This window comes from Oryctolagus cuniculus, chromosome 7 (assembly GCF_051225735.1).
Source record: "Oryctolagus cuniculus isolate XC-2025 breed Fujian yellow rabbit chromosome 7, ASM5122573v1, whole genome shotgun sequence".
NCBI classification, from domain to species: Eukaryota; Metazoa; Chordata; class Mammalia; order Lagomorpha; family Leporidae; genus Oryctolagus; species Oryctolagus cuniculus.
This window is the reverse complement of record NC_142873.1, coordinates 152,930,876-152,950,773: the sequence shown is the minus strand read 5'-3', so window position 1 is coordinate 152,950,773 and position 19,898 is coordinate 152,930,876. Positions and strand designations below refer to the sequence as shown.

The window sequence follows — 19,898 nt, the reverse complement described above, 5'->3', positions numbered from 1 at the left end:
TCTGAGAAGTCCTCCTGACCACCCTGCAAGGACGGAGCTCCGGGCTCCCAGCTCAGATGAGCTCTGGCTTGCAGGCACCTCCCGCCTCCTTCCTCTGGGCCTGGAATTTTACGGTGTTGCTTTTCATCATTCCCGGGCCTGAGTGCACAGTGGCGGGCTGGAGCCAAGAGTTCCCATTCCTTTCCAAGCTCTTAGCAGCCACCCGGCATTGGGGCGGAGCGGGGGGGGGGGCATCGCAGCTCCCCTGGGGCCTGAGCCTCCGTGTCTGGAACGGGAGGAGGGAGGAAGGATGGCCAGGCGACAGGGTTTGGCCTCACCGCGTGCCTGTGACGTGCTCAGTACCCTCCACCCCCTCACACGCAGCATCCTCACGGCGCCCTGGAGTGGGCCCGGGGCAGGGAGGCCAGCAGGCTACATACCTGCTCCAGAGCTCGCTGGACACAGGTCTGACTCCAGCTGGACACACAGCCCACACTTGCTCCCTCTGCGCCTTCAAGCAGGGCAGCTGTATACAGACGGTGCTCCCTAAGTGCTGCCCCTGCTCCCAGCCCAGCACACCCGGATACAGTCACTCGCCAGGACCACCTGCCCCCCGCGCTGCCTCCCCAGCTCCACGGTGACTGCCCTCACTCTGTCTCCCTCCCCTCAGGCTGCCCGAGGTCCGGATCTCGGACAACGGTCCCTACGAGTGCCACGTGGGCATCTACGACCGAGCCACGAGGGAGAAGGTGGTCCTGGCATCGGGCAACATCTTTCTCAACGTCATGGGTGAGTCAGGGCCCCCGGCCCCCGTGTCAGCCGGGGAGGTGAGCGTGTGCCTGTGTGTGATTGTGCACATGCGTGTATGTCCACAAGGGTGTGCACAGAGGGGCCATCTTGGGCACTGCCCACCAAAGCACCTGTTGCATTGGATAGAGGACTCTCTTCCCTTTCCCACCCTCGCCCAGGCTGTGCCAAGGGGGGACCCAGGAGACCTTTCTCCTCCATGAATCTCCCAACACCGACACCCAGAGCTGTGAGGGCAGGGCTGGGCCTCCCCCCTCGCGTGCTGGGGAGGGGCTGTGATGCGGTGATTGGACGAATGAGGAACTGCAGGAGGCTGGAGAGCTCCTGCGGGGGCAGCCAGCTGTCGAGGCGTCGGTTTCCACTTCTGTACGTTGGGTGTGGGGCACAGGCCACGCGGACCATGCGTGGGCTACCCAGCTCCAGGCTTGGCCACATGAGCCAAGCCAGTGAAACCCCATGAGGCGTTGGGGGAAGACAACTCAGGAATCTCTCCGGGGAGAGTGAGACGGCATCCCAGCCGCCACAGGCACCTGCTGCCCAGAACCTTCCCCCCCCCCCGCCAGGGGTTCCTCCTGGGAAAGGGTCAGCGATGAACCGGGGCGTGGTCGGGCTGGGCTCGGCCTCAGGGCTCCTGGGGTCTCACCCGGTCTCCGGGACTTCACTTACACGTCTGTATTGCAGAGATAGCAATAGCAGTGCCCGTCTGCAGCCGGCTGCATCATGTGGCAGTTCAGCCTACCCCGGCTGGCCTCAGTTTCCCTGTTTGTGAAGCGGGGGTGCTGCTCTGTGTGCTCTCGGAGCCCCTGCCAGGTCTTTCTTCTTGTCGGACCCTCTCTCTGATGCGAGGCTCCACCCCGGGCTCTGCACGCACTCTGGTTTCTGACCAATCCCCTTCCCAAGGAGACAAAGCCTGTTGTCCCCGGCCATTGCTGGGGACACAAAGGCCCCAAGGCAAGCCGCTGGGTCCTGGGAAATCAAAAACCTCCCCAGGCCAAGCCCCCATCGGGACCCGATCCCGGCAGTAAAGGCTGCAAAGCCCCCAGCCCAGCAACAGGCCCGGGGGGCAGGCTCAGTGGGGCAGACGTCCCCGGGTCTGTTGTCACCGTCTCCTCCCGGCCCTCTCTTGGGTGTGGTCACGTAGCCACTCGCCCCAGGTTCACCGCAGTCACACAGAAGCCTGTGATGCGCATCCCAGCCAGCCCGGCTTCCCCCGCCCCGGGACTGTCTCTAGGGTTGGCAGGGATGGCCGAAACTCTGCCCAGCAGCGATGCCCGGGCCTCCTCCCTGCAGGTCTGCTGTCCCGGCACCGGGAGCCTGGAGAGGGGCTGGGGTCTCCCCAGCTGTGATAAAGACAGCGACTCCTCCCACTGACCCAACCAGGCCAGTTCCAAAGGGCTTTGACCTTGACCACGCCCCCTGGTGTTCAGTCTCAGAGCTCTGGGTTTGCAGCCCATGACCCCAGAACCTGTCGTTTGAAAATATTCAGAAAAAAACCCACATTGGCCCCGAACACAGATGGATTTTTTTCCTCCTGTCATTGTCCCCTGGACGATTCAGTACAGCAAACACTCCCCCAGCATCCCGGTGCGTGAGACGTGAGAAGCCAGCTGGGGAGGCCCCACACGGTGCACACACACCCTTGATGCAGGGGGCCGGAGCCTCCGTGGGTTTTGGTGTCGATGGAAGTCCTGGAACCCACGCCCCAGAAACACCAAGGGACAACAGCACTGTTGCCCCAATTCACAGAGGCGGAGACCGAGGCTCAGGAGGGAAGTGGACTTGCTCCGGGGCTGCCCAGCAGAGCCAGGCCTGGAAGGGTGAGGGGCAGCAGGGGCAGCAGCGGGGCTGGTGACGGAGGGTCTCATCATCTCCCGTAGTCCACTGCCCCCCCTCCGCCCATGAGGGGGCTCCTCTGTGCCCGTTGCACACACCTGGCCAGACCTGAGACAATCCAGAGACAGATGCTCAGGGCCCAGGGCCTGGCATGATCCTGCCGATCAGAAACTGTACGTCTTCCACCAGGCAGCCATCGCATGAGTTAAAACCCAGGCTGATTAGAAAGGTTTAAAGATGGCACTCTGGCACTGTGGCGTAGTAGGCTAAGCCTCTACCTGCGGCACCAGCATCCCATATGGGCGCAAGTTCAAGTCCTGGCTGCTCCACTTCCAATCCAGCTCTCTGCTGTGGCCTGGAAAAGCAGTAGAAGATGGCCCAAGTCCTTGGGCCCCTGAACTCGCGTGGGAGACCTGGAAGAAGCTCCTGGCTCCTGGCTCCTGGCTCCTGGCTTTGGGTCGTCCCAGCTCCAGCCTTTGTGGCCATTTGGAGAGTGAACCAGCGGATGGAAGACCTTTCTCTCTGTCTCTCCCTCTCTCTGTAAATCTACCTCTCAAATAAATATTTTTAAAAATCTAGACATGATTAGACAGGATTAAAAATTGTGCTCCCCCATCCTCGCCATCCCGAACCCCCTCCTTCAAGCACACCTGCTATCTCGGCTTTGTTCACACCAGGACCCGCCCTCCACACGAGGCCATTGACCCCTGAGGTGACCTTTGTGCTTCCAGGGACCCCCAAGAGCTCTGGCAGTGAGCAGTGGGGAAAGACACGCCCACTCCCAATTTGAGGGTCGACCAGAAGCTCCCAGGACGGGGGAGCCGAGGAGCAGGCGGGGCCCAGGGCCCCGTGCATCAAAGCATTGAGCAGCTCCGCCGGAGCCGAGCGCCCCAGTCGGCCATGACCGCGTCGGCATCCAGCGCGTTCTAACGCGGCCACGTTCAGAGCCTCCGGGTGGAGATCAAATGGGAGAGCCGCTGTAATTTCACGCCTATAACATGCAGCACCGTGGTGGGAAAGACAAGCGGGAGCCCCCTGGGTGACACACGGGTGCGTGCTGCACATTCGGATCCGGGCTGCCGATAAATTGTCAGCCCATTGGGGAGCTGCGTGCCGGGCCCCGGGAGCGCATTAGCCACGGTCACGGAAGGATTGCCAAGGTGCATCTTGGGGCGCAGGCTGGCGAGGGCGAGCGTGTTAAGGGTGCTCTGTTACAATCAATTAAATGTTGTGCAGACCCGACAGCCTGCCTCCACGCCCGGCACCAAGAACCACTGCCCTTCCAGCCCCTCCACAGTGCCTGGGGCCAGGGTTTCCCTGCCACACCCTGGGCCCTGCAACCCATAGCTGAGAGTCAAGGTCACCCTCCCTGTGCCTGGCAGTGGGTGCTCGGTGCTCAGCCTGGGGTTAATCACTTGGCCTGCACGAGGGCCTTGAGGTGGGTGTGGTCAACCCCCCATATTTTTTTTTAAAGATTTACTTATTTCTTTGACAGACAGACTGAGAGAGGGTGAGAGAGGAGAGGGAGAGAAAGAGGGATTGAGCGAGAGATCTTTCATCCATTGGCTCACTCCCCAAATGGATGCAATGCCTGGAGCTTGGCCAGGCTGAAGCCAGGCGCCTGGAACTCCCGCCTGGGTCTCCCACGTGAGTGGCAGGGGCCCAAGTACTTGGGCTGTTGTCTGCTGCCTCCCAGACACAGTAGCAGGAAACCGGATCCGAAGCAGAGCAGCCAGGACTGGAACCAGTGCTCTCATGTGCGATGGCGACGTCTCAGGCTGCAGCTTCACCCGCTGTGCCATGGTGCTGGTCCCATTTTACAAATGAGAGAATGGAGGCTCTGAGGGTTTAGGGACTCACCCTGGTGAGTGGCAGAAGTAGGTGTGCCCTGGCCAGAGCTCGTGCCCCTCCCAGCAGCCCTGAGTCCCAGGAGAAAGCTCCCTGCGGTGGATGGCCGTAAGTAATGAAAATATGCAGTGGGCAGGGAGGGGCCGAGCGGCGAGAGCAGGTACCTTGGTAAGATGGAGCCCTAACTCACCAGGAGCACCTGACACGCAGGAGCCCCCCGGCACGCAGGAGCCCCCGGCACTCAGGAGCCCCCCGGCACGCAGGAGCCCCCGGCACTCAGGAGCCCCCGGCATGGGCGCTGGCTGCCTGCAGGGGCCTCGGGGGTCTGGAGTGCAGAGAGAGCTTCCTTGTCCTCCCGACCCTCAGCGTGCGTCCCTGTCGCTGTGCTTGGCTCTGTCACCCGTGACTGCCCAGGGCTCCCGGCAGCCCTCAGACCCGCTGAAGGGAGCCCTGCCTTCAGAGGCTGGCAGACCTGGTCCAGATCCCAGGCACCTGATCCGGACAGTCCAGTATCGAATCTCGGAATGTCTGTCATTCAACTGTCACACGGTGACCTGGATGCCGCATCCATGGTCTTCTTTTTTTTTTTTTTTTTAAGATTTATTTATTTATTTGAAAGGCAGAGTTGGGGGGGGGGATCCTTCCTCTGCTGGTTCACTCCCCAAATGGCCACAGAGGCTGGGGCTGAACCGGGCCAAAGCCAGGAACCTGGAACTCCTCCCAGGTCTCCCACATGGGTGCAGAGGCCCAAGCAGCTGGCCCAGCCTCCATGGCCTTCCCAGAAGCACCTAGGACACCGGTCACTGGACTGGGGCCCTGCTGAATTCCGTGTGACCGCACGCTAATTTCATTCCGTCTACGAAGATGCCGCTTCCAGACGAGGCCGCGCTCCCCAGCACAGGGCCCGTGAGGGTCTCCACGTAGTTTTCTGGGGACACAAATCTGCCCTCCTCCCCCTGTGACTGAGCCAGGAGCAGCAGACCAAGCTGAGCGCTGGGGGCTCCACCCACGCCACAGGGGCGGAGCTTCCCGCAGGATTAGCTCTGTGCTAAGGGTGTGAATTCCTTGCACGCTCACAGAAGCTCCTGGGGGTGGATGTGACCCAGTGACAGGGGAAGAAACCAAGAGGTGGCGTCACCTCCCCAGGGCCACCCAGCCAGCTAGTGTGTGGCCAAGCAGGGCCAGGGAGCCCCCTGCCAGGAGCCACTCTGCTCTTGAAGTTTGCTGCTGGGGAGAGAGGCGCCAGGAACAGACCGGTGATGGCCATCCGTGAAATGTTCTATCCTGGAACCGCTCTCTCTCTTCCGCCGGCTTCCAAGCGAGGCTGGCACATGAAGTCGGATTCGGAGCCAGGCCACAGCACGGGCTTTCCAAATGCGGGCCCCAGAGGCCCGGCTTCCGCCCCAAGAACAGTTGTTAATGAACTTCGCGAGGCGCAGCCTTCCTTCTTTCAGGATGTTCTACCCAATTTTTTATTAAGTACATCTGGTGCTTTTCTCCCTTGGCTTTTTTTTTTTAAATGGTTTTTAAAAGTTTATTTATTTAGTTGAAAGGCAGAGCACCAGAGAGAGACAGAGAGAGGTCTTCCATCCACTGGTTCACTCCTCAAATGTCCACAACAGCTGGAGCAGGGCCAGGCTGCGGTGGGGAGCCCAGACCTCCATCCGGGTCTCCCGTGTGGGTGGCAGGAGCCCAGGTACTGCCGCCCGCCAGGGTGCGCGCGTGGGAAGCTGGCTGGGACGCAGAGGCAGGGCCGAATCCTGGACACTGGATAAGGGATGCAGGCGTCCCAAGCCTCGGCTTAACCCACGGCGCCACCACGCCCACCCCAAGGTGGCTTTACCGAGCTGGAATTCACTTCAAAGCTGGCCGACCCGTGGGCTTTATGGGTTCACAGAGCTGTGCAACACATGCATGCCCATTTCAGAGTGTTTTCTCGCCCAAAGAAGCCCGGGCTCCTCCGCGGTTACTCGGCGTGGGACGTCACCTCCCTCAGTCCTAGGCACCCCCGAGACTGCCGTCTGCATCAGTGGCTTCCCCAGCTGTGGATGCTCCACGCGTGTCAGCTCGCATGACAGTACATGGCTTTCTGCAACCGGCTCCCTTCGCTTCCCTTAGCATGACGTTCTCATGGTCCATGCGTGTTGTAGCGTGTATCAGTGCCTCAGTCTCTTTAAGGCTGAATAACAGTCCGTCGCGTGGGCAGGCCACGTGGGCCTGCACCCATCCGTGTGTCCACTTTCCAGCTGTCCTGGATAAGGTCGCTTTAGCGCTCACGCAGACTTTTTGGTGCTGCCGCACAGTGTCCGTTCTCTTGATCGGATGCCGGGAAGTGGCCTTGCTGGCTCTAACAGGGACTCCGCTTCGCACCTGACATTCCCACCACTGCACAGGCGGCTCCGATTTCTCTCCATCCTCGCCAACACTTGCTATTATCCATCTTTCTTAATTGGCCACCCGGTGGGTGTGGCGTATTCTCTCCTTGCAGTTTTGGGCTGCACTCCCTCCGGGCCAGCGAGGTTGGGCATCTTTTCAGGTGCTTATGGGCCGTTTGGAGAAACGGCTCTTCAGATCCTGCACTCGTGTTCTGTCGGGTGATTTGTCTCTGCATCACTGGGTTGTAAGAGGCCCCTGTCTAGGGTGGCGCTGTGGTGCGGTAGGTTAATCCTCCACCTGAGGCGCCAGTATCCTATATGGGCGCTGGTTCAAGTCCTGGCTGCTCCTCTTCTGATCCAGCTTTCTGCTGTGGCCTAGGATAGCAGTGGAAGATGGCCCAAGCCTTGGGCCCCTGCACCCTCATGGGGGACCTGGAGGAAGCTCTTGGCTCCTGGCTTCAGATCAGCCCAACTCCAGCCATTGTGACCATCTGGGGAGTGAATAGACAGAAGACCTCTCCCTCTCTCTCTCTCTCTCTCTCTCTCTGTAACTCTGCCTCTCAAATAAATAATCTTAAAAAGAGAAAAACCAAAGAGGCCCTTGCCTGATCTAGGTGCGCGTGCCCCGCCCCGTAGACCTCGTGCACAGTCTCCTCCTTGTGCAGGTTTCTTCCCACTTTCCTGGTGGTGGCTTTCGAAGGACAAAAGGTGTCCGTCTCCATGAAGTCCACTTATTCCTTCTTTGGCTACCAGTGCTTGTGGCGTCGCCTTTAAGGAGGCTTTGCCTCACCCGAGGCCGCAATTTACTCCTGTGTTTTTCTTCTAAGAGCTCTCGGCGTTTTAGCTCTCCCCTGTCGGTGGGTGTTGCGTTTTGAGTTCATTGTTCTCCGTGGCAGATGGGGGGGGGGTCTGACTGCGCCATCTGCACGTGGATTGCCCGTGGCTCTCCCGTCCCCAGCAAGTTGGCATGGCGTCCTGGTGCACAGCCTGTGGGCTGTATGTGTGAGACTTGGTTTCTGGCCTCTCCTACACACCTGGGCTGGCGAGGGCTCCCAGTGGAAAAGGGGGAGGGGGAGATCTCGGAGGAGGGTGGGGGCTGAGCTTCCTTCTGTGGGGCCGGGGAGAGCCCAGGACCTCTCGGGAGCTGGATCCCTGCTCTCTAAGACCAAATCTTGAACCTGATTCCCTGGAGTGCCAGCCCCATGCTCCCCTCTAGAGAACAAGATCCCAGGATCCATCACTGGGGGTCCAGGACCTCTCTGGAGACAGAGCAAGGCCTGGACCTCCAGGCTGGAGGGGGCCATCTGAGGGCTGACAGCAGAACCTGCCTGTCCTCAGGAAGTTCCCGTTTCCTGTGGACCCAAGCAGAACGGCAGCTGTGCCGCCACGGCCGGGAAGCCCGCTGGTGCCGAGCGGAGTTCAGTTTGCCCGATCCCCTTTCCAGAAGGCTGACTGTGCCGGGGCAGAGGGAAGGGGGCATCTCCGGACAGAAACAGCACACAGCTGGGGTCAGTGGCGGTCCAGGGGGAGGTGTGGTCAGCGCACAGAGGCGCTGATGGCCTGGCCTGGTGCCCTGATGGCCGAGAGCCCCCAGGCAGAGCTGCAATCCCCTGCTACCCCGGGACACCTGCTGAGCAGAAAATGAGCAGCTCCCTTCCCCTGGGCCGGAGCCTGGATGGCGGAGCTGCCTGCTGGGCTTGGGCTAATTACATTACCCGGCCCCAGGCAACGATGGTGGTCACGGGCTCCAGGGAGCCTGGTGGGCTGCTGTGCAGAGGAGGAGGAGGAGAGGGAGGAGGCAGCGTGGGTGGGTGGGGGCTCAGGCCAGAGCTGCAGAAACTCTGGGGCATGGAGGGGGAAGTGTGTGGAGCGGAGCCCCCACCTCCCACCCCAGAAGCCTGCAGGGTCTGAGGCCCAGGCCTGGGCCGCTCCCCTCCCTGGCCCCCTCCCACTCCTCAGCTTGAGTGACATCCTGCGGTCAGCCTGGGTCCTCCAGACCAGAAGAGAGGAGGACGGGTAACTCCCAGGGGAAGGGCCAGCCGCTGTGAAACTGGGCTGACCGTGAACGTGTTGCTCCCCAGACAGCTGGGGCATGGCTTAGGGGTTAGGCCGGCAGTCGGACGGGAATTCTGTCCCCGATTCCGCAACCGAGAGTGATGGAGGCAGCGAGTGTCTCTTGGGCGTTCACTGCAGCCCAGGCTCTGCTCTGGGAGCACCTGCTCGGCCCTGGGGAATAGCCCTCCATGGCAGGCGCTGAGCACCTGCCCCACTCTGTGAGTGAGGACACGGAGACATTGAAAACAGTTTGCCCAGGGCCTCAGATCTCACAAGGACGGAACTGGGACCGAAGCCCAGGCAGCCGGCTTCAGAGCCCACGGGCCCAGCCACACCGCCCCACCGCCTCCGACTGCATCCTGGCCTTTTGGTAGGTCATGTCATCCCCCCAGTTTCCCTGTCTGCTAAATGGGGGTCACAGGACGTAGCCCCTCCTCGGTTGGGGCGGAGCTGTGACAGTCTGTAGAGGCCTGTGTCCCTGGCCCGCTACCTCCTACTCTTAAGACCCCCAACCTTCACCGGTGGAGCTCAGCAGGCTGTGGGAGGGGCCAGAGTGCCAGCCAGAGACAACCCCAGCCCCACCCTGGTCCAGCAGAGGAGGCCAGGAGAGCGTGGAGCCAGCAGCTCTGTGTCCAAGGCCACCACCTCCAGCTGGCCTGTGATTCCACACCCCCCCAGCCTCAGTTTTCTCATCTAGCAAATGGAGCCATTGTATGGAGTAACACAGCCCATTTCAGCATCAAGAAAGTGCTCAGCCCACTTGCCAGCCAGGCAGGCAGGCACAGGGCCAGAGAGGCAGGAGCCAGCCCCGGGCCCGGTCGTGAGCATGGGGGCTGGACAGAAAAGTCCGTAATGGAAAAGACAGGAGCGGTGCGAAAGGTGTGGCAGGACCTGGTGTGGGGTGGAGTGGCCGCTGAGAAGGCGCAAGCGTAGCCACACGGCCTCGTTCGGCTGCGGTGGAGAGGCCAGGGCTATGGGCTGAGGACCCCCGCAGCCCCTCTCTGCCAGCTGCAGCTTAGGAGAGGGGCAGCAGCGGTGGCTCCCGGGACAACGGGCTGGGCCGGGCTGCGCCGAGCCGGCCAGAGCTGGGGCTGCAGCCCAGGGGACCAAGGCGGGAATGGCCAGGCTCCTCCAAGCTGGGCGGGAGCCTGCTCAGGGACCGCACTCCGTCGTCTTGAGTGCCTGGGGCTGGCCAGGGGCTGCAGAAAGGACGCCCACTCTGCCTAGCTGTCTGCACAGGGGCCGCCCAGCTAGCTGAGGTCACTGGCCGAGGGCCAGTTCCAAGAGGGGCTGGACAGATGGGTTTGGGGCCCAGAGGAGCACGTGGGAGCTAGCAGGGTTGACTGGCAAGGACAGTCACTTCCTAGCTTCAGTTTCAAAGGTCCAGGCTGCTGACAGCCTCCTGGATGGGCTTCTAGAACCTCCCCTCCCTCCCTGTCTGAACAGGGCCCTGCAGAGGAGGGCATGCCCTTGATGGCAGCCAGCCCTGCACCTGCCCCTGCAGGCCTGGCCGGTTCCTCTGGCTCCCCTCTCACCCTCCCTCCCTCCGTCCCACAGCAGTGAGCGGGGCTGAGATTTGAGCTCAGCTCTGCTGGGAGCCACAGCCCCACCCCCACCCCGAGCTTTCCCATTCCAGGAGGACAGAGGGACAGCCCCCTGTATGTGGGGCCCGAGGGCGGCCCCAGGGGCCTCGGATCCGGGGCCTCACCAGCCCCCAGGCCTTCCCACCAAGGACAGCACAAAATAGCTGGGCCCTGAGCCCTGGGTGGCACCGTCCGCTGGTCCTCCCAACAGTCGGGGCAGGCAGCAGGGTGGGGATCAGCATCCCCATTCCACAGAGGAGAAAACCAAGTCTGCTAGCAGGAGGAAGCCTGGGGTTTGGTCTCTGATGTTCTCTGGCCGCCGCCGTCCCTGCATGGGGACCCACCCTCTGAGCTGGAGGAGACCTGGGCTTCGGAGGCCACACGGGGTGATTTGGGCCCCACGGGCATCTCTGACGCAGGATCCGATCATGGCCGCAAGCAGCCGGCAGCTGCGTCAAGCTCACACTTTCCCGAGATCTTGTCCCCGGGCTACAGAGCGGGTCCGCGCCCGCCCTTCTCTGGGCGAGCAGGGCAAGAGCCGGGGCATCTGCTCACTCACCTCCCACACTTTCAAGTCCTCCTATGCACCTGCTGCAGGCGGGCACAGGACCGAGTCGCGGGGACGGCCTCATGCGTTAAAGACTCCTTGGAACACAGGCCAGCCAGGACGTGCCACGAGCGCATTTCAGGAAGCGTGTGGGAAAGAGGAAGTAAAAAAATGGTTTCATTTGGGTACAAAATTTTTTTGAAACCATGCAGAGTTTTTTCATGGTACACAATTTCCCTTGAACTTTCTGGAAACCCCTCGTGTAAGAGCGGTGAATTTTGCAGTGATGGGGTATGGCCAGGCATTGCTCCAAACGCTAAATACATTAATTCAGTGAATCTTCACAACCCTCAGGAGGTAGGCGCTTCTGTCACTCCTGGTTTTTTTTTTTTTTTTTTTTAGGATTTATTTATTTATTTATTTATTTGAGAGTTGAAGTTACACAGAGATAGAAGGAGAGGTAGAGACAGAGAGAGAGAGAGAGAGAGGTCTTCCATCCACTGGTTCACTCCCCAATTGGCCGCAACAGCCGGAGCTGCGCTGATCTGAAGCCAGGAGCCAGGAGCTTCTTCCAGGTCTCCCACGTAGGTGCAGGGGCCTAAACACTTGGGCCATCTTCTACTGCTTTCCCAGGCCATAGCAGAGAGCTGGATCAGAAGTGGAGCCGCCGAGACTCAAACCGGCGCCCACATGGGATGCCAGCACTGCAGGTGGCAGCTTTACTTGCTACACCACAGCGCTGACTCCACTCCTGTTTTAATTAACAAGGAACCTGAGGCCCAGGCAACTTGGGCAGGCAACTTGCCCAAAGCCACACAGCGGGGCACTGGCAGAGTTTGATTTTACACCCAGATGCCCGGTTCCAGGGCCTCATCACAGAATGTCCCACCAGGTCCCAAGCCAGGCCCGAGGGTCTTGTCACTCCCCTGAATTATCCAGACAGATACTGCAGCTCCCCAGACCTCCCACCACTCCCCGGGACCCTCCACATCTCGCTGACCAGGGCTCTCCTCTTGTTCTGAGTCACAGGGGCTCGGGGCCCCCTGTGGGTGCCTTACTCGTCCCCTACAACGCTGGGGCAGCGCCACGCCCACCGCATCCCGCCGCCCCCACAGGAGCTGGATTTAGTGGCTCCGGCAGCAGCAAACTTCCCCTCGGCGGACAAGCCCCTTAATTACGGGTGATATGTGGCTGCGGGAGCTGCGGCCTCGCCCGTGATTTAAGGAGCAGCAGCGGCTGAGTCCCAGGTGCTAACAGAGCTGTTAACAGGAGCAGCGGCCGTGGCTCCTGGCCCCGGAAGGACACTGCCCAGAGACGCTCCCGGAGGAGAGAGCAGCAATCCCCGGAGACCAGGGTCCCGCTGCAAGTGGCCCGGCCCGGCTCAGCAGTCCCGACTCTGCTGCCAACCTGCCAGGCTGCCCGGCCTCCTTCGGTTCCCCGTCTGTGGGAGGAGGCAGCGACTTCCACTCGCTCCCCAGAGCAGTGTCACAGTGACCCCGACCGTGAACGCTCGCACGGCTGGAGTACGCGTTACACACCAGGCGTATGGGCCGCGCTTCGTGAGTGCCCACTCGGTGAATTCACACAACAGTTAGTGAGAACATTGCTAGTGTTATTCCCATTTTACAGAAGAACAAACCGAGGCCCCAAGGGACGCAGCTGACCTGTCGGCTCCGGGGATGACATGGGAGCCTCAGGCTCAGCGTCCGCCCCCCAGAATCCCGAATGATGGGCAAGACGGAGAAGGACACGGGTTTCCAGAAAAGTGGAAGCCTGCAGAGGACTAGACTCCCGCAGAAGGAAGTGGGCGTTCCTGGGAGTCTCTTTCCAGGGAGGCATCAGGAAGACTTCCTGGAGGAGGTGGTGTAGACATCCTGGAGGTGGTGCAGACGTCCTGGAGGAGGTGCGGTGGAGCTGGGCCAGGAGGCTCTGCAGATGGGGGGAAAGCAGGGCCAGTGCGGAGCACCTGCTGTCGGGAGCCCAAGGCAGGGAGGGGGAAGGGAGAAGCAGCAAGGTGCCAGGCAGGGGTGTACCCTGTTACATAGCACTCGCAAGAACCCTACCAAGTCCAGAACAGGATGTTCCCAGTCTACAGATGAGGCAACTGAGGCACAGCAAAAGTGACGCGTGAAGGTCACGCAGCAGGCAGGTGGCAGGGCCAGGACCCTCACAGGACCCCACCCAGTGCCGTCCGGCGCCGCAGGAACAGGGGATGCTGGGGGAAGCGCCTCCGGGGAGCCCTGCGGTGGACCCTCTCCGCCCACTGTCCACGTGGCTTGGCTGCTGAGACCAAGTGCCCAATCCCCCTCCAGCAAAACGCCCCTCCCACCTGGGAACTGCTTTTTGGGCAGTGAACGGCAAGAATGGCTTTTACCTTCCCTGCGACTCAGGCCGTGGCTCCTACAGCGCTGGCCCTGGGGAGCCGCCCGCTGAGCTGGGGATGGGAGGGGGTCCTCAGGGGCCAGCAGAGGTGGCCACGCAGCTGTGGTGCGCGTCGGGGGTCTGAGCTCCTTACCGCTGTGGGAAGCTGGAGAACGAGTGGCCCCTGAGCCACTGACTTCAAGTGGGGAAACTGAGGCCCAGGGACCGGAGGGTCAGCGGCAAAGCCTCCAAGGAAACTTCAATCCCCGCCCCCTGGCCTGTGCCTTCCTCCCAGCCACAGAGAGAACTAAACCCACGGGACCTGGAAGGTGTCGGGTGCGCACTCCGGCCAAAGCCCAGGGCCCCATCACGGTGTCAGTGGCACCTCGTGGCAACCACGGGGCTGCCTAGGAGCTGCGCTCACCACGCTGCCCAATGCCTGAAGCAGGGATTTTTGCACCACACATCGCTAGCCCTGCAAGGGATCAGAATTCAGTGCAGTTTATGTGGAACGCCCGGCACCGATGCACCCTTGTAGAAAAGTCACAAATGGAGCCTTGAGCCGGGCACCACCTGCACTTCGCTCCCCACGGCAGCCCCACCCGAGAGGCAGGCACCGCCGTCACCTGTCACCCTCGTCCCATGGGCGGGGCCCGGGGGGCCAGGCCACAGCACATCGACACCTGCTTCAGGGACAAGCTCTGTTCTGAGCCTGGCGACGCCCAAGCCCAGCGCTTGGAGGTGCACACGGTGGTTTCCCAGAGCCTCGGAGCCCCATCCCACCGTTCCGCGGGGGTGGGGAGCGTGCAGAACAATCTGGAAGGAAACACCTGAGCCCCCGGCCAGACCCCCGGCAGGGCTCCCCGTCAGCTGGGCGTGCCTGGCTTCCGTGGGCTCCCAGAGTCTTCCCCCTGAAGCAGCAGCTGTGGCCTCTGGGGGAGAACGCCCCGGATACGGAACGCAGGCCTGGGAGACGCGGGGATGGGCCCCCAGCTGCCAGCCCGGCTGCTGTGTGAACCGAATGCGTGTCACACCCCATAGATCTCATCCCGGCAGAAACGGCCCCGTCCAGGGGCTCACACGCCTTGCCGGTGACAGTGCTGTGGGAGAGCAGAAGCCGGCACACGCAGTGACACCGCCGCTGGCGAACAGCCAATCAGGGCACCGCCTGTAGGAGGTGGGTCAGGGGGCTCGAGGTCCTGTGACGCAGTCAGTGCAATCGGGCTGCGGAGATCGACTTGTGCTGTCTGCAGAGGCCTGGGGAGGCCGAGGGAGGCCCCAGCTCCCCGAGCCTCCCCTTCCTGGCTGGCAGTCGCCTCCTGCAGGGCTTCCTGAGCTCCGGCTGCAGACCCTCAGTCCGCACAGCCCCCTAGATGAGCAATGAACCCAGAGAAGCGTCCTAGGTCATGGCCCTGGGTTGCGCACTTGAACTTGGAGGGCTTGTTTTACCCAGGAGGCTGCACCCCCATGGCCAGGCAGGTCTGGCATGGGGCTCAAGAATTCACTAAAAAAAAAAAAGATTTATTTTTATTTATTGGAAAGGCAAAGTGGCAGAGACAGAAAGAGAAAGAGCTCCTCCTCCCGCTGGGTCACTCCCCAAATGCCACAGTGGCCATGGCTGGGCCAGACCCAAGCCAGGAGCCAGGAGCTCCACCTGGTCTCCCACATGGGTGCAGGGGCCCAAGCACTCGGGCCATCATCTGCTGCCTTCCCAAGTGCATAAGCCGGGAGCTGGATCGGAAGTGGAGCAGTCGGGGTCTGCGCCGGCTCTCTGATACGGGTGATTAGTGTCAGAAGCGGCAGCTAAACCCGCTGCGCCAGAGTGCAAGCCCCAAGAACTCCCACTGCTAATGGGCTCCAGGTGCCTGCTGGTCCATGGAACACCCTTGAGGACCACCAGGCTACAGGAACAGTCTAGAAGGCGGACCAGGGTCCAAACCCAGATCCAACACAAACCCTGAGGCCGCTGTGAGCGCAGGCAGGAGACCCTCCGGTCCTCAGCGGGACAGGGAGTCCGTCCCCCTCCCCGCCACCTCCCCAGGCCCCCCTCCCTGCCCCCACGCCCCCAACCCCGCAAGTCGGCCAGCACCAGGACAGCTAGGGGGAGGACGAGGCACAGGCACAGCGGCTGCCGCCGGCACCCATGGGGCACGGGGGGTGCAGGGGATGACAGCTGTCACCAGGTCCCCTGTGACCCCACTCCGTTCAGAAAGGTCCCCCTCCTGGGGCGGGGAGGCTCGGGGCCGCGGTCAGCCATGATGGGCTGAGGCCTGAAGGCTCCCGCTGCTCCCTTCCAGCTGGGGAGCGGTGGGCTTGCTCAGCGCACAGACACAAGAAGGACCGTGCCGCCCGTGCCGCCCATGCCGCCCGGCTGCGCTGGGAGCTTCCGGCCCTTTGTTTCTCCGCTTGGCTGCTGTGACCATGAGCTCAATATTTAACTCCCCTAAACTGGGCAGGTGTGCTTTGCCCCGCTCTCTCGTTCTTGCTGGCGAGCCATCCCTCGATTGGGATCCGTGCCTCCCGGGCCTCCGTGAGAGATTTCAGTGGTCCGAGCTGTGCAGGGGTGGAGGGCACACCCCTGGGCCCCTGCCCTCAGCCCACTCACTACCCTGTTGGTAGCTGTTTTGCTGGGCAGGTGTTGGTGTGCCGGGCCCTGGTGGTGCTTACGTCCCCGTGGGGTGTCGGGGGAAGACGAGTGTACACGGCAACAGGTGACGTCATCATACAGGGTGAGGGTGTCTGGGAAAAGCCCAGGCCAACTGCTGTGACAGGCTACAGGGGAGCCCGGTTTTGACTGGGAGGTGACGTTCAAGCTGAGACTTCCGGTGGAAGAGTCAGCAGATGCAAAGGCCCTGAGGTTGTAACGAGCGAGCTTAGGGGGTTCACGGACCCAAAAGTAACCTCGGTGTGTTTGCAGCGTGGCAATGGGGGCTGAAGCCCACAGCACCGCAGTCTCACGGGACTCCTTCCACAACAGGACACACGCTTGCCCATGCTGGGAGAAATGAGGGGAAGAAGCAGGAATCGGACCCGAGCTCCCCCTGTGAGGCAGCCCCGTGCTGGCTCGAGGTCGGGATGGAGAAGACGGAGTTGCAGCACCCGGGATGCACACAGCCAAGGGGGAGACATGGGGCTGGGACAGACAGGCAGCAATGAATGTGAGGGGCACGGGCTGCCCACGAACCCAGAGGACAGGCCCTGACCCGGGCTGGCCAACTCCGGGAAGACTACCTGGAGGAGGCACCCCCGGGCCAGCCCTAAGTGACAGAGGACCCAGTAGGTGCAGGGCATGGGGAGGTGAGGAAGGAACCTGGGCAGCATGGCCAGAGCACGGAGGGCTTCCAGGACGAGGGGGCTTTCCGAGGCAGCACCTCAAAGGCAGAGAGAGAAGAGACTTCAGAGAGAAAAAAAAAAAATGAAGCTGAGATGTGGGGCCAAAAGTCCACCAGACATTAAAGCAGGGGCGCACGGAGGGCGGTCACATCACGGGCGCTCGTACGAAGGGCGTGGCTTCTCTCCCTGAAGACGGTGCGCTGACCGGGGCGGGCTGAGAAGACAGGCAGCAGCAGGGCGGGCGCGCCAGGAGGAAAGGGCGGAATTTTTGCAAATTGCATAATTTTGGATTTGTCCCTGCCTCCCCCGCCCCTCCCCCAAATCTGACCGCACCCCATGATGAATGGCGCTCGGAGCAAGGAACAGGGTGGGGTGTCCCTTGCTGCACCACAGCTGCTCCTGGGAGGGCAGGAGACCCTCGCCCCAGCACTGGGGTTCCAGGAGGAATGGACAGGAACAGCCCCTTGGACGCTCTGCATGTGGGAAGTTCATGTCCATTTCCTCGTGGGCTTCTCTCCTCCAAACCTTTGAGAGCGGATAGTTTGGCAGGGTCACCTTATCGAACCCATTTTATAGATGGGAAGACCGATGCCCAGAGGGTCAACTGATTTGTTCCGAGTTCCCTGCTGGCAGAGCTTGGGCTGTGACCTTGGTCTGACCCCAGGAGGGGGCCTCAAGGTGGGAAGTTGCCCCGACAGACCCAGGTAGACACAGAGGGGGCGGGTTCCCCTCTCCTGGGATGCTGGGGTTTCTACCTGGTCAGGCCCGCGCTCCCGCCTGCAAAGGCCGCGGTGAGTCACAGAGCCGACGAGAGCGGCCAGGTTGGCTGCAAAGTGAGCCCTGCTGTCCCGAGACCAACCGGCGATATTTCAGCGTCGGCTTCGCGAAACCCATGCCCCGGCCCTGCCCCACGGTGTCCACCTCGACTGCCGAGGCCGAAACCACCTGCGCGCCCGCCTCCCTGGCAGCCAGAGGTCAGCCACGGCCACTGTGACCTGCCCGATGCCACACAACGGGGCTCAGAGAAGCTTCTGGCAATAATTCTCTCCACTTAGGAAACCCGGACAGACCGCTGGCTTGGGGCCGGGGACACGGCGGGGGCTGTGGTGCTGGCCCAGGGTTGACCGTTCCGGGGGACTTAGGTGTGGCATGGCGGTGGTGCTTCCCCCGTCCAGGGCCAGCATTACACGGGATGCAGGTGCACTGCGCAGAGCGGGCTGTGCGTTCAGAAGCCATGCCGTGTCCAGCTCCCCACTCGGTGACAATGCTGCCATCCCTTCCCCGCGCAGAACATGACGCCCGGCGTCTGTGCACCCCAGGACGGTGGGTTCCGATGGGTGGGGCCTCCTCTCCCCCACCGCGGCCCCGGGAGCCTGCGCCAGCTCAGCTGCCTCTGACCACACCCTCTCCAAGGCCTGCAGGAATGGGGCCCTGTTGGGCGGAGCTTAGCAGAAGTGGGGGGGGGACACACCAGGGGGCTTCACTGATGCCCTTGGCCACTGCATGTCACCTGGGTCTCCACGGGAGACGGCCCAGCCAGGTGGCCTCACTCTGCCCTGCACCCTCTGGAGTGCGGTGTGGCACTGGGGAGGTGACACGGACTTCAAGTCCACGGGTGCCCATCTGTGTGTGACCGGACACTGTTCCTGGACCGCGGGATCCGTCCGAGGCTTCGGCCATCCAGGCAGCTTGCTGCTTGAGCTGGGGTTGGGCATTTTAAAGGGATGAGCATGGGGGTGCGACGGAAACAGACGTAAGGACGCGGTAGGGGACGAGAGTGGGGGTCCAGAAGGGGGTGAAGCTTGGGAGGAGGGGGCTCGGGTGCGGAACATCAGGAGCGAAGGAAGGCTGCCGGCTGGGGTGGGCAGCATCGCCCTGGGGTCCCGGCGGCTCCATGAAACCACCAGGTCTGGCTCTGCCCAGGCGACCACCGGCGGGACTGGAAATTGGCTGTGTCTACAGCAGGTTTGTTTCTAAGCGGATAATTGTGCGTGGCCCATGGGTGGTATAAATACCAGACGGCCCCCAGCCCTTGCTGTAGGCGCAGCACCGGGGAAGCTGGGCGTGGTGCGGACGAGGGAGGGCGCTGCGCTTAGCCAAAGGGCAGGGAAGAGGAGATCAAGGGGGAGGTGTCCGCAGGGGCAGAGGGCAGGGGGCGTCCGTCCGCGGGATGCAGAGTGACAAGCTCGGCGGCTGGGGACCACGCTGATGGGGACCGTGCGGGGAGCCTGGGCTGTCCGCGCCGATATCAGCAGCTCCGTGCGATTGAGATCGTTATTGTCTTAGGAGCTTGATTAACTGTACGCACTGCCAACACCTGCTCCGAAATAGAGCGAGGGACGGGGACGCAGCTCCTGATCAGGGGCTGCGTGGGCGGCGTGTGTGACTCGGGTGCAGATCTGCAGAACGGGGACGAGTGCAGGCGTGTGTGCGTGTGTGTGAGTGTGCGCCATGTGTGTGTCCACGTGTGTGTGTAAGCATGCGCCGTGTGTGTGTGCATGTGTGTGTGTGAGTTGGGTGCAGATCTGCAGAATAGGGACGAATGCGAGCATGTGTGCATGTGTGTGAGTGTGCGCTGTGGGTGTGTGTCCGTGTGTGTGCACGTGTGCATGAGTGTGCATGCATGTGTGTGTGACTTGGGTGCAGATCTGCAGAATAGGGACAAATGCGTTCGTGTGTACATGTATGTGAGTGTGCGCCGTGGGTGTGCATCCGTGTGCGTGCGTGTGCATGCATGTGTGTGGGTGTGTACCATGCATGTGTGTGCATGTGTATGTGTGTGTGCGTGACTCGGGTGCAGATCTGCAGAATGGGGACGAGTGCAAGCGCGTGTGTGTGTGGGTATGCACCGTGCATGAGTGGATGCACGTGCATGTGTATGCATGTGTGTGTGAGTGTGCGTGTGTGTGTGCATGTGTGAGTGCTCTGTGTGTGTGTGTGCGTGCATGCATGGGTGTAGGTGTGGGTGTGTGCCATCGGTATGTGTCTGTGCGCACCTGTGTATGTGTGCATGTGTGTGTGCACTGTGCGTTTGTGCCCATGTGTGTGTGCGCCCGTGTGTGTGCATGTGTGTGTGAGTGCATGTGTGGGTGCGTGTGTGTTCAAGGCAGGGGAAGGTGACACCAGGACGTGCCAAGAATCCTGGCGGGGGTTTGGCAGGCCAGGAGCTAGCCCAGG

At 61.8% G+C, this 19,898-nt stretch overlaps 1 protein-coding gene across 2 annotated transcripts in view; it reads left to right on the top strand.

The window, feature by feature from the left end:
* The window catches only part of IGSF21 (immunoglobin superfamily member 21), a 230,769-nt gene that overhangs the window by 190,498 nt on the left and 20,373 nt on the right, over positions 1–19,898 (top strand). For both annotated transcript variants that reach the window (XM_017346520.4, XM_089299243.1), the window contains exon 4: positions 650–768. In XM_017346520.4, coding sequence (XP_017202009.2) covers positions 650–768 — 119 coding nt within the window. The remainder of the gene's footprint in view (positions 1–649; positions 769–19,898) is intronic.